The sequence below is a fragment of the Carlito syrichta genome, unplaced genomic scaffold (genome assembly GCF_000164805.1).
Source record: "Carlito syrichta isolate Samal-C Ts95f unplaced genomic scaffold, Tarsius_syrichta-2.0.1 Scaffold314725, whole genome shotgun sequence".
Lineage (NCBI taxonomy): Eukaryota > Metazoa > Chordata > Mammalia > Primates > Tarsiidae > Carlito > Carlito syrichta.
Genome location: NW_007258821.1, coordinates 107,455 through 121,425, shown reverse-complemented (window position 1 = coordinate 121,425; position 13,971 = coordinate 107,455). Strand labels below are relative to the sequence as shown.

The following is a 13,971-nucleotide window of genomic DNA, read 5'->3' as shown; positions in this document are numbered from 1 at the left end:
TGAGGTCTCACCAAGTTGTCCAGGCGGGTCTCGAACCCGTGGGCTCAGGCAATCCACTCAACCTCAGCCTCCCAAAGGCACGGGATTACAGGCTGAGCCACTGAGCCCGGCTAGAAAAGCACTGGTGTTCCCACAACCGGGAGTCAAACCCGGGCCACCTGGGTGAAAACCAGGAATCCTAAACGCTAGACTATGTAGGAAGTCACTATTTTTTTTGATTTGGAGTCTCACTCTGTCGCCCAGACTGGAGTGCAGTGGCAGGCTCCTGGTAACTGCAGTCTCGACCTGCTGGGCTCTGGCAATCCTTCCACTTTAGCTGTCCAAGGAGGTGGAACTAACTACAGGTGTGCGCTACCACGCCTGGCTAATTTTTGACTTATTGTAGAGATGAGGTCTCGCCAGGTTGCCAAGGTGGGTCTTGAACCCGTGGGCTTAGGTAATCTACTTGCCTTGGCTTCCCAAAGTGCTGGGATTACAGGCTGAGCCACCGAGCCCGGCCGGAATTTATTTTAACTTAATCCAGGGTGTCCAACCTTTTGGCTTCCCTGGGCCACATTGAGTAAAGAGGAACACACATATATTATATAATATAGTGTATATAAACAATAAGACTTCTTTTATCTTTTTATCATAAAGTTTAGAAAAATTAGAACAATGTGAAACTACTGGGAAATTTGATCTTTTTTTTTTTTTTGAGTTGGAGTCTCACTCTGTTGCCCAGACTGGAGTACAATGGTCGCTCCCGGCCACCACAGCCTCGACCTGCTGGGCTCTGGCGATCCTTCCGCCTCAGCCTTCCAAGTATCTGGAACTACAGGCGTGCGCTACCACACTGGCTAATTTTTTGATTTATTGTAGGGATGAGGTCTCACCAAGTTGCCCAGGCGGGTCTCGAACCCGCAGGCTCAGGCAATCCACTCACCTCAGCCTCCCAAAGGCGCGGGATTACAGGCTGAGCCACCGAGCCTGGCTGATCTTTCTTTTTTAATCTTGTTTTTGTAAAACTAACCAATCAGTGTCTGGTACGATGGAAGTAGTCACAATTCTTAGTGAGTTCTCAAGGTGCTCATCAGAAATGTCTGTTGCTCTTTGTGTGCTTTAGATTGAAAACAACTGCTCACAAATATATGTGCTACCAAAAAGCAATGTCAGGAATAAGGCGTGATTGTGACCTTCAAAAATGGAACTATGCAATGGGTCATGAAGAAAACAAATGCTAAAGAACACATGCTATTAAAAGATTTTGTGGGGCTGCTGTCCTAGCCCATGAATTGGACATGCCCAACTTAATCCTTTGGAAATGCTGAACGTGGGGGTACAGTAGAAAGTATAGATGAAATAGATTGGCCTTATTTATGTTAATTATTGAAGCTGGGTTATGTATACCTAGCAGTTCACCACAGTACTCTCCTTTTGGTTTGGAAAATTCCATGATAAAAACGTAAAAATAAAAAAGGGAGGCAAGATAGTATGTTCATAATGTCAGTACTTTGGGAGGATGAGGTGGAAGGATGACTTGAGGCCAGGAGTTTGAGACCAGCCTGAGCACCATAGCAAGACCCCATCTCCACAATAAATAAAATATTAGCCAAACGTGGTGGTGCATGCCTGTAAGCTCAGCTGGGAGGTTCAGGAGTTCAAGGCTGCAGTGAGCTATGATCACTGTGCTCTTCCAGCCTGGGTGACAGAGTGAGATCCTGTCTCAAAAACAAAAAGAACAACAACAACAAAAAAAAAAACAGAAGGAAAAAAGGGGCTGGGCATGGTGGCTCATGTCTATAATCCCACCACTTTGGAAGGCCAAAGTGAGAGGATTGCCTGAGCCCACAGGTTCGAGACCAGCCTGGGCAACTTGGCGAGACCCCCATCTCTACAATAAATAAAAAAGCCGGGTGTGGTGGTGCGTGCCTGTAGTTCCAGCTACTTGGAAGGCTGAGGCGGAAGAATTACCTGAGAGCCCAGCAGGTCGAGGCTGTGGTGGCTGTGAGCGTACTACTGCACTCCAGCCTGGGCGACAGAATGAGACTCTGACTCAAAAAAAAAAAGAAAGAAGGAAAAAAGGAGAGTGAGAAATTGGAAACAGCAAATAAATCCATTATAACGGGGTAAAAAGTAATTTTAGATATTTACAGAAGGTGCAGAATTGAGAGGAAAAAAATTTTAAAATTAACATTAGAGTTGTTGACCAAATTTTCATATCCTTTAACAACTAAGGCATAAGTGAGTTAATCTGGAATATATATATACACATATATATTTTATATATATATATACATATATATTACATATATATGTAATATTATATGTATTATATGTATATATATATTTTTTGAGTTGGAGTCTCACTGTCACCCAGACTGGAGTGAAGTGGCTGCTCCCGGCCACTGCAGCCTCAACGTGCTGGGCTCCAGTGGTTCTTCTGCCTCAGCCTTCCAAGTAGCTGGAACTACAGGCACGTGCTACCACGCCTGGCTAATTTTTTTTTTTGACTTTTATTGTAGAGATGAGGTCTCGCCAAGTTGCCCAGGTGGGTCTCGAACCTGCGGGCTCAGGCAATCCACTCACCTCAGCCTCCCAAAGGCGCGGGATTATAGGCTGAGCCACCGAGCCCAGCATGGAATATATTTTAACTGGCAAACCTTTGTCTAAAGAATGAATCTCGGCAAGGGGAGGTGGGCAAGAAAAGTAAGTAAATAAATAAATAATGAACCTCTGTAATCCCAGCACTTTTAGGAAGCTGAGGCAGGCAGAATGTTTGAGTCCAGGGGTTTGAGACCACCTGGGCAACATAGTAAATCTTGTGTCTATTAAAAAAAAAAAATCAAAAAATTAGCCAGGCATCATGATTATGCCATCGCACCACAGCCAGAGTGAAAGAGCAAGATCCCGACTCAAAGAAAAAAAAAGAATGATTCTTCATGTGTCTTGGAGGACTGGAGGACTCCAAAATCAAAACAAAACTCTCCATCTCTGAATACCTTTCACAATAGCTGAGATAGACCTGCTTAAAAGTGAAACATTAGACTAGGTGAGGATTTCCAACTTTTATCATCCTATGATTTTGATCTCTTTTTCAGTTTTGAAGTTTTACACTAATAGGCCCTACTTGTATCTGAATATAAATGACAGCATACAGCTATAGAATAAGTGCTCACCGCTAGAGGGACCCTCTGATCATAGGAGGGTATCTACACCCGCTACTAGCAGTTTTGAGTACACTGAAGAGAGTAGCAGGAAGAACATTTATGCCTAAAACATTCTCGGATCCAACTCCTACTAGTAAAAAAGTTTTCTCCTTAGCCAGCCTAGAGGAGAGCCGAGCCTGTGGGTTACAATCAAATTCAGAACTTTTGAGACTGTCCAATTCTTCTTCCAACCCAATTATGTATTAAGTTGCCTTCTCTTACATCTCAATGCTCTTCCTTCCTCTCCAACTGCTCTCACCATGAACCAACACCCACATCACCCCATTTGAATGATTAGTCTACCCAGTTTGCCTTTTCTATCCATTCTGATAGAACTTTGTTAACAGATTAGTCTCTAAATTATTTTATTTTTGAGTTGAAGTCTCACTCTGTCACCCAGACTGGAGTGCAGTGGCCGCTCCCGGCCACCGCAGCCTCGACTTGCTGGGCTCCGGCGATCCTTCCGCCTCAGCCTTCCAAGGAGCTGGAACTACAGGCGCGCGCTACCACACCCAGCTAATTTTTTGATTTATTGTAGAGATGAGGTCTCGCCAAGTTACCCAGGCAGGTCTTGAACCCGCGGGCTCAGGCAATCCACTCACCTCAGCCTCCCAAGGTGCAGGATTACAGGCTGAGCCACCGAGCCCGGCTTCTAAATTATTTTGTATCGTATCCTATTTAGGAACAAAAATCTTTCATGGTCCCCCACTGCACACAGCTTAAAGTAAAACTTTCTCAGCCTAGCAGTAAAGGTTTCCAATGTTGCTTCCACTTGTACCCATTCCAATATTCTCACTATGGTGTCTTCCTTTTTCTCCAAAAAAGATGACTCTCATGTCTCTAGGTCTTTGTGCTAAAGTGAAGTACTACTCAACACTTTTAGCCCACAGTAACCCTCAACCTCTCATTTTCTTCCACTTCTTCATTCTTTTTTTTTTTTGGAGACAGTTTCACTCTGTCACCCAGGTTGGAGTGCAGTGGCACACACACGGCCATGGCAGCCTCGATCTGCTGGGCTCAGGTGATCCTTCGGCCTCAATCTTTCAAGTAGCTGAAACTACAGGCATGCGCCACCATGCTCAGATAATTTTTTAATTTATTATAGAAATGAGGTCTTACCAGGTTGCCCAGGCTGGTCTCAAACCCTGGGCTAAGGCAACCCTCTTGCCTCAGCCTCCCGAAGTGCTGGGATTATGGGCATGAACTCCCGCACCCAGCACATATTTATTCTTTACCACTCTCAGCGAACTTAAATCCTTATCTGTATCGCATCTATCATGGTGTTTTTGTGAATATGTGTGCATGTGTTCATATTCCTCATGGACACAAGAAACTCTCAAAGGACAATTACTTTCTGACCTCCTACTACCCTGTGCATTGCTCATTAGCTGCTATGTAAATACTTGTTGAATGATCTTAACAAGATAGGGACTCGGGGTGTGAAAGGGAGCAATGTTTATTTCACTTGCTTCTCACCAAAGCTTCCCCACCTTCACGACTTAGGATGAGCCCTTCCCTGTGCGCCTTTTTGTCTAGTTTCCTATCACAGTATAAGAGACTAAGCTTAACCTCAGAGAAGAGGAAAACAGAGCTTGAGGGAAGCAGTCTCAACGATTTTCTTAGTGACACCCTAGAGCCAGTTTGGGGGAGGGAAAGAGGAGTCCGAGGGCCAACTGACCTCACACTTGTCCTCCACTGTCCCTCTTCTTTTCTCCTAAACCAGAGGAAACTTTGAGCTTTGGATTTCTAAATCCCTTGGTTAAACTGGGTTCCAACTTACGCAAGAGACCTCTAGTAAATCCCCTCATAGTCATGCAGCTTTTCCTTGTTAGGATGGTGGAAGAGTGTAAGGAATGAGGCCATAGACTGAAGCTGGAGAGAGGGACGCTGGAAAGGATGTGGCTTTTGTTTAGGGCAACATACAAAATGCTGAGCCTGGGAAGTGAAGTGAGAGGGTGGAACAGACGGTGTAGGAAAAAGAATCAGGGAAAAATAAGAGGTCTAAATAACTGATTAAAGTTTAATACATTAAAACCAGATATTTATCACTTTTATATTGCATTTGCCATTTCTGAGCAATACAAAGTAGAGGCAAATAGCGACACTTCATAAAAATGTTGATTCCCCATTCCTTTCCCAGACCCAGCCCTCCCTCAAATATTCCCTCCCACCCCTTACAGAATTCTGTCCTTAATAAAACACTTAAATACATCATAAATAGTAAATTATGAAAAAAATAGCAAGAGTTGTTTCTTTCCTTCTTGTAAAAAAGAACATGGCAGCAAAGACAGGCAGCCAGAAACTGGCTGAGGGTGTCTAATATAGACAGTTATTTGGGGTATGGGATAACCTGCTATCAAAGTAGGGTGGGATGGAGAAGGGACAGTACGGGAATTCTACAATCTGCCTGAGACACCAGGCCCCTTCGACCCCTGACAAGAGTGGAAGGATCAAGTGGATAACAGTAACTCTTCACGATAGGGAGGAGAGGGCTTATGTTCCAACTTCTCTACGTGATAGGACATTTCCAACTTCTCTACGTGATAGGACACGTGGCACAGCAATACCCTCATCAAGGCAAGAGTCTGCTGGTTCCCCATTGGTTTAAGAGAATATTCTCCAATCTCATAGATATGGACTACCTGTTAAACAGACACAGGTGTTCCCTCTCTACCTTTGCTCCAAGAACAGGAGAGCACTGCTGGAAAAGATGGGAAGAGCAAAACAATCTCCTCTGGAGAATGACCTAAAATTCATTTGGTAAGTCTTTATATTTAGAAAAACACATTCCAAATTGCAAAATAATAATCATAACAGCCTGGCAGTGAGTAGGGTCCTGCCTAGAGGGGAGGGCTCTGATCTCCCCATCGCCTGTGGCTGCCCCATGTCTTAACTAAAGGGGTAAAGACTACCTATGCCCCACTCTCTTCATTCCTTCAGCTTTAGGAAATTCATCAAGAGAGGAGGAGTTAAAGAGAAGATGCTCCTGGCAGAGCACCACACTTCCGCTTCACAAATACCAGGGATCTTTGATGGTACCCTGTGAATAGGTGGCCCTCCGACCTTTCTGCAGTTCTGACCTGAAAACTGGTGTGAAACTGCTTTGCGCTGTTTTCTTTTCCATTTTTAAGGGAAAAAAAGGGGAAAAGGGGGGCTGGGAGGTGGCTAAACACCCTTACCCCCCTCCCAGGAACCTTTACAAAGACTACAGGAGTCTTCTTTCAGCGACCAGAGATAAAGAACTAAGGTGGGGATGATGTGCCAGTCAGTCAGTCTGTCCTGAGGAAACTAAGAGTCCAGCTCCTGGTGAAAGGTAGATAAGGGGAGAGAAAACTGCCAAGTTCAGCAACTCCCCTTTCAGCATGAAGAATGGAGACTCGAAAAAAAATTCAATTGTGGAAGCCAAGGTGGGCCAGTTGAAATTCTGTGCCGCCCAACTCTGGAGCAGAGGAAATGCCGCTGTCCTCATATGTCCAAGGCACTAATGCCTACTCATAAGGAAGGGGAAGGAGAAGAGATTCTTCTTCAGGAAGGAGATGGAGAGCTCCCCTCACCTCCACTACCCTCCTTTTTTTGAAGAACAAGAAGATAACTCAGCATTGCTGGGGCAAGGCCTGACCCTTTGGGATTGCAGAGATGGTAGAATCTTGTTCCAGGTCTTCTGAGGCTTTGTGCTCACTGAAAAGGGAAAGGGTATAAGTTAAGCATGTGGAGTATAAGAGGAACAGAATTCAACCTGCTGGCAAGGGTAAGTAGTTTTAATTCACCCTCCAAGTATGAGGTACCAAAACCACAAATTTTTAAAAAATGCCAAGATTTAGGGGCACCCAGACCCTCTGCCCTTGCCAATTAACTTCTTGCTCTATTTAATCAGTGAGCCTCTTTATACCCTTCAAATCATTCACCTCCCACACATGCCAAACACTCACATGGGTGAACTCTGACTCTGCAATTTCAAGTTTTTCCAAGGTTGTACTAATAGAAGGGAGAAAAAAGGGAGGCAGAGAGAAAAAGAATTAGAGTAGAAAAAATGACTCTGTTCTCAAATCAAATCTCATGCTGCTTCTACATATTTCATTTCTGAATCATTTTAGGATTCAGAAAGAAGCTGAGCTACTAGATTCAGAAGACCACTCTTTGAATTAACTGTATTTAGCTTCTTTTTTTTTTGAAAGCAGGATTTATTGAGGGGGCAGAAAAGCTCTCATAGTGGGAGGGAATCCCAGGGGGTTGTCCATAGCTTCTTAAATACTATAAAACATTTCCTAGTGCCCTCCCTTCTTTTGTTTCAATCTCTGAGTGTGGTGGCAGCCTCCAGGATTGCCCCCAATAATCCCTGCCTCCTCCTGATATACATGCAATTCTCTCCTCTTGAGTGTGGGCTGCACTTAACAATTCCCTGATCTGCTTCTAGGGAATGGAAGCAGTATAAATGACACTTCCCCAGGCGAGCCTTTAAGCTAACAGCTTGACTATAACCTCCTGAGAGACCCTGAGCCAAAGGCATCCAGCTAGACCACAGAAACTGAGATAACAAGTGTTCATTGTTTTCAACTGCTAAATTTTGGGATTATTTGTTATACAACAATAGATAATACAGATTTTTCTTTTTCTTTTTTTTGAGTCAGAGTCTCACTCTATTACCCAGGCTGGAGTGCAGTGGCTCACTCATGGCCACAGCAGCCTCGACTTGCTGAGCTCAGGCGATCCTTCTGCCTCAGCCTTCCAAGTGGCTGGAACTACAGGCATGCGTCATGATGCGCAGCTAATTTTTTTGATTTATTGTAGAGATGAGGTCTCATCATGTTGCCAGCCTGGTCTCAAACTGGTGGGCTCAGGCAATCCTCTCACCTCACCTCAGCCTCTCAAAATGCTGGGATTACAGGTGTCAGTCACTGCACCTGGCTGACAATATAGATTTTCATACCTGAAACTGAGGTGCTACTGTAACAAAAATCTGAAATGGTGGAGTGGCTAAGGAAGAGAGGAGTGGCTTTGGGAAGAGATTTAGTGAAAGCTTATTGTCCTGAATATGCTGTCTACAGAATTTTGGACTTAAAAGGAGTTGATGGTAAGGGCTTAAAGTAAGGTGAAAAAATTTCTACTGGAAATTGAAGGAAAGAAAATCCTTATAATTTAGTAGCACAAAGTTTAGCAACAATGTCACCTGCAAGTATGTAAAAAGTTTAATATGTGCCTAATGAAATGGGTAATCTAGCTAAGGAGATTTCCAAGCCAAGTCCTGAAGGCACTACCTGGTTTCTTCTTGATGTTTACAGTAAAATATGAAAGAGAAATAAATTAAGGGAAGGATTATTAAAGGAAAAGAAACCAAGACTTGGTAAGTTTTGAAAATGCTAAGTCTCCCCAAAGAGTGTTTAAAACCAGCCTGGGCAACAAAGTGAGACCTCACCTCAATCAAAATAATAATAATAATAATATAAAAATTAGCAGCCTGTAATCCTGCACTTTGGGAGGCTGAGGTGAGTGGATTGCCTGAGCCCACGGGTTCAGGACCTGCCTGGGCAACTTGGCAAGACCTCATCTCTACAATAAATCAAAAAATTAGCCGGGCGTGGTAGCGCGTGCCTGTAGTTCTAGCTCTTTGAAAGGCTGAGGTGGAAGGATTGCTGGAGCCCAGCAGGTCGAGGCTGCGGTGGCCAGGAGCGGCCACTGCACTCCAGTCTGGGTGACAGAGTGAGACTTCAACTCAAAAAAAAAAACAGCAATAATAATAATAATAATAATAATAATAATAATAATAATAAAATTAGCCAGTCATGGTGGTGGTGCAGGCCTGTAGTCCCAGCTGCTTGAGAGGCTGAGGTGAAAGGATTGCCTGAGTCCGGGATGCTGAGGCTGCAATGAGCCATGACCATGCCATTACACTCTACCGTGGGTGACAGAGTGAGACCCCAACACAAAATAAACAAAAAGAAATGGCTTCTAAGCAAAGATCAAATCCAAGGCAATGCCAAGAAAATGTCTAAAGATGAAGCCACAAGTATGGCTGAAAACAATGTTATTAAGACCTCAGAAAAATAAAAGCTGGGGCTTCAGGGTACAGTCATCTTCTGGTAACTGCGTGGAACTGGTTCCAGGACCTGACTCAAATACTAAAATCCACAGATGCTCAAGTCTCTTATATAAAATAGTGTCGTATTTGCATATAACCTATGCATATCCTCCTGTGTAATACAAATCATCCCTAGTTTCTTATAATACCTAACATAATGTAAATGCTATGTAAATAGTTGTATAATTTAAGGAATAAAGACAAGAAAAGTCTGTACATGTCCATTACAGGCCCAACCATCATAGGCCTAACTACACAGTACACATCAGCAATAACGTAACATTCTCCTTTAGAGATAAGTTCTCACTCTGTGGCCCAGGCTGGAGAGCAGTGGTCATAGCTCACTGCAGTCTTGAACTCCTGGGCTCAAGATTCCTTCTACCTCAGCCTCCAGGGTAGTTGAACTACAGGTATGTACCATTATACCCTACTCATTTTTCAAATTTTTTGTAGAGAGGGGATCTTGCTGTGTTGCCCAGACTGGTCTTGAACTCCTGGCCTCAAGCAATCCTGCCATCTTGGCCTCCCAATCTGCTAGGGTTTCAGGCATGAGCCACTACATCCAGTTTATGGACTTTTTTTTTTTTTTGAGTCAGAGTCTCACTGACACCCAGGCTGGAGCGCAGTGGCATATTCACTGCCACTGTAGCCTTGACCTGCATAGGCGATTCTTCTGCCTCAGCCTTCTAAGCAGCAGGAACTACAGGTGCATGCCACCACGCCCAGCTAATTTTTTGATTATAGAGACAAAGTTTCACCAAGTTGCCCAGGCTGGTCTTGAACCCTGGGTTCAAGCAATCCTCTTGTCTCAGCTTCCCAAAGTTCTGGGATTATAGGCGTGAACCACAGTACCCAGCTTTTTTTTAGTATTTTCTTTTCTTTTCTTTTTTTTATTTTGAGTTGGAGTCTCACCTCGCTAGTATTTTCAATCCACCACTGGTTGAATCTGAAGATATGGAATATGCACATATGGAAGGCTGATTGTACTATTGTCATAAAAAAAGGCTGTTCAAAAAAAATTGCAGGTGTTTCACAGATCCTTTCAACTGAAAAATAGGGTCCAGCCGAGCTCGGTGGCTCAGCCTGTAATCCCGTGCTTTGGGAGGCTGAGGTGAGTGGATTGTCTGAGTCCGCGGGCTCGAGAGGCGCCTGGGCAACTTGGCGAGATCTCATCTCTACAATAAATCAAAAAATTAGCCGGGCGTGGTAGCATGCACCTGTAGTTCCGGCTACTTGGAAGGCTGAGGTGTAAGGATTGCGAGAGCCCAGCAAGTTGAGGCTGTGGTGGCCGGCAGCGTGCCACTGCACTCCAGTCTGGGGGACAAAGTGAGACTCCAACTCATAAAAAAAAGGAAAAAAGAAAAATAGGGTCTTTGAAAGTTAGGGGCTCATCAAGATATCTGTGTGGCCAGGCTCGGTGGCTCAGCCTGTAATCCCACGCCTTTGGGAGGCTGAGGTGAGTGAATTGCCCGAGCCCGTGGGTTCAAGACCTGCCTGGGCAGCGAGACCTCATCTCTACAATAAATAAAAAAATCAAGCCAGGCTCGGTGGCTCAGCCTGTAATCCCGCACCTTTGGGAGGCTGAGGTGAGTGGATTGCCTGAGCCCGCGGGTTCGAGACCCGCCTGGGCAGGCGAGACCACATCTCTACAATCAAATCAAAAAATTAGCTGGGCGTGGTAGCGAGCGCCTGTAATTCCGGCTACTTGGAAGGCTGAGGCGGAAGGATCACCGGAGCCCAGCAGGTCGAGGCTGTGGTGGCCGGGAACGGCCACTGCACTCCAGTCTGGGCGACAGAGTGAGATTCCAACTCAAAAAAAAAAGAAATCTGTGTGTTAGGCCAGGCATGGTGACTCATGCCTAAAATTCCAGCATTTTGGGAGGCTGAGGTAAGCGGATTACCTGAGCCCACAGGTTCAAGACCAGCCTGGGCAACCTGTTGAGACCCCATCTCTACAATAAATAAAAAAATAAGCTGGGCATAATAGCATGTGCCTGTAGTTCCAGCTGCTTGGAAGGCTGAGGTAGAAGTATTGTCTGAGCCCAGCAGGCCAAGGCTGCAGTGGCTGGGAATGTGCCACTGCCCTCCAGCCTGGGTGACAGAATAAGACTCTTTAAAAAAAAAAAAAAAAAAAGAAGCCGGGCTCGGTGGCTCAGCCTGTAATCCCGTGCCTTTGGGAGGCTGAGGTGGGTGGATTGCCTGAGCCCGTAGGTTCGAGACCCGCCTGGGCAACTTGGTGAGACCTCATCTCTACAATAAATCAAAAATTAGCCGGGCGTGGTAACATGCACCTGTAGTTCCAGCTACTTGGAAGGCTGAGGTGGAAGGATCACCAGAGCCCAGCAGGCTGAGGCTGCGGTGGCCGGGAGCGGCCACTGCACTCCAGTCTGGGCAACAGAGTGAGACTCCAACCCAAAAAAAAAAAGCCGGGCTCGGTGGCTCAGCCTGTAATCCCGTGCCTTTGGGAGGCCAAGGTGAGTGGATTGCCTGAGCCCGCGGGTTCGAGATCCGCCTGGGCAGCAAGACCTCATCTCTATAATAAATCAAAAATTCAGCCGGGCGTGTTAGCGCATGTCTGGAATTCCGGCTACTTGGAAGGCTGAGGCAGAAGGATCGCCAGAGTCTAGCAGGTCGAGGCTGTGGTGGCCGGGAGCGGCCACTGCACTCCAGTCTGGGCGACAGAGTGAGACTCCAACTCAAAAAAAAGAAATCTTTGTGTGTGGCCTGTATCATCTAATAAAGTGATTCTCACAGAAGAGACCCACAAAAATCTCTATAAGCAGAAATATTGCCAACTTGAACCAAAAGGGACAAACAGTGCAAAGTGAAGAGATCACTACATTCCCCAAATTATACTGGAAATAAACAGGCTGAGAAATCTACTCAGCTGCAAACACATTCTAGCTTTCATGAAAAAGGAAGACTCAGAAGACAAAAGCAAGTGTCCAGAGGGAGGAGCCAAGAGCTGTGAAGCCTGATCAAAGAAACTCCAAGTGCTGCATTTTGGAACAGCTCGTGAAATGAATTACTCCTTTTTGTGCTGCCTAGTTTCCCCTTTTTGTTCAGGAATGTGTATGGTGGTTATCTAATGCCTGTCCCACCACTGATTTTTTTTTGAGTTGGAGTCTCACTGTCGCCCAGATTGGAGTGCAGTGGTGGCTCCTGGTCACCGCAGCCTTGACCTGCTGGGTTCTGGCGATCCTTCCGCCTCAGCCTTCCAAGTAGATGGAACTACAGCCGCACGTCACCATGCCCAGCTAATGTTTTTGATTTATTGTAGAGATGAGGTCTCACCTGCCCAGGCGGGTCTCGAACCCGTGGGCTCAGGCAATTCACTCACCTTAGCCTCACAAAGACGCGGGATTACAGGATGAGCCACCGAGCCCGGCTGCACCACTGATGTTACATGTCTGGAGAGAGGATCACTTGTCTCTTCAGTTTCATAGGTCCACAAACTGAGAGGAACTGTACCTGAGGAACTCACTCAAACCCGGACATTATTTAGGTAATACAATTCTGGATGATGCTTTAATGGGATGAGACTTTGGAGAGCTTGGAAGGGAGTAAGTGTATTTTGCACATGGAAGAATGTGAATCATGGGAGGCCAGAGAGCAGACTATGATAAGAGCTCCCAGGCCGGGCTCGGTGGTTCAGCCCGTCATCCCAGCACTTTGGGAGGCCAAGGCGAGTTTACTGCCTGAGCCTGCGTGTTGAAGACCAGCCTGGGCAACTTGGCAAGACCTTGTCTCTACAATAAATAAATAAGAAAAAAAGAGCTCCCAATGGCCAGAAGTGGTAGCTCACGCCTATAATCCCAGCTACTTGGGAGGCTGAGGCAGAAGGATCACCTGAGTCCAGCAGGTCGTCCGTGGTAGCTGTAACTGTGCTACTGCAATCCAGTCTGGGCGACAGCGTGAGGCTCAAACTCAAAAAAAAAAAAAAGGCCAGCCGGGCATGGTGGCTCAAGTCTGTAATCCCAGCACTTTAGGAGGCCAAGGTGAGGGGATTGCCTGAGCCTACAGGTTTGAGAACAGCCTGGGCAACTTGGTGAGATCTCATCTCTATAATAAAAAAAAAAAATTAGCTGGACATGGTAGCACGTAGCTGTAGTTCTGGTTACTTGGAAGGTAGAGGCTGAAGGATTGCAGGTCAACAATGGGATGGCCATGAGTGTGCCAGTGCACTCCAGCCTGGGTGCTGGAGTGAGACTCCAACTCCAAAAAAAAAAGAGAAAAAAAACAAAGTGCCCAAAGATACCTGTCTCCTGATACTCACACCCTTTGGTAATTCCTTCCTCTAGAGTGTAGACTGCATTTAGAGAAAAGAATGCAGGACAGGCAATAGAAAGTCAATTCTGAGATTAGGTTATAAAACGACTATGGTTTCTGTCCAAGCACATGCTCTCTGATTCACTGAGAGGAAAGCCAGTTGCTATGTTCTGACCTGCTCTATAAAGGGGCCCACATAGAGGTTGGGTACAGTGGCTCACGCCTGTAATCTCTGTACTTTGGGAGCCAAGGCGAGAGGATTGCCTGAGCTCCCCTGAGGTTCAAGACCAGCCTAGGTAACTTGGTGAGATCTTGTCTCTACAATAAACGAAGAAAAATTAGCCAGGCATGGTGGTGCATGCCTGTAGTTTCAGCTACTTGGTTTTGTTTTTTGTTTTTTTTTTTTTGAGTTGGAGTCTCACTCAGTCGCCCAGACTGGAG

General features: G+C 45.6%; 1 protein-coding gene across 2 annotated transcripts in view; it reads right to left on the bottom strand.

Annotated features, from left to right (window-relative positions):
- Positions 1-5,185: 5,185 nt before the first annotated feature.
- PIP5K1A (phosphatidylinositol-4-phosphate 5-kinase type 1 alpha) overlaps positions 5,186-13,971 on the bottom strand; it is a 54,292-nt gene continuing 45,506 nt past the window's right edge. Inside the window, exons 13-14 of one of the 2 annotated variants that reach the window (XM_021719463.1) lie at positions 7,115-7,160; positions 5,186-6,863 (exon numbers count right to left, since the gene is read on the bottom strand). In XM_021719463.1, the coding sequence (XP_021575138.1) occupies positions 6,861-6,863; positions 7,115-7,160 (49 nt within the window). In that variant the 3' untranslated portion in view covers positions 5,186-6,860. The remainder of the gene's footprint in view (positions 6,864-7,114; positions 7,161-13,971) is intronic. The other variant, XM_008071787.2, reaches the window with a different exon arrangement.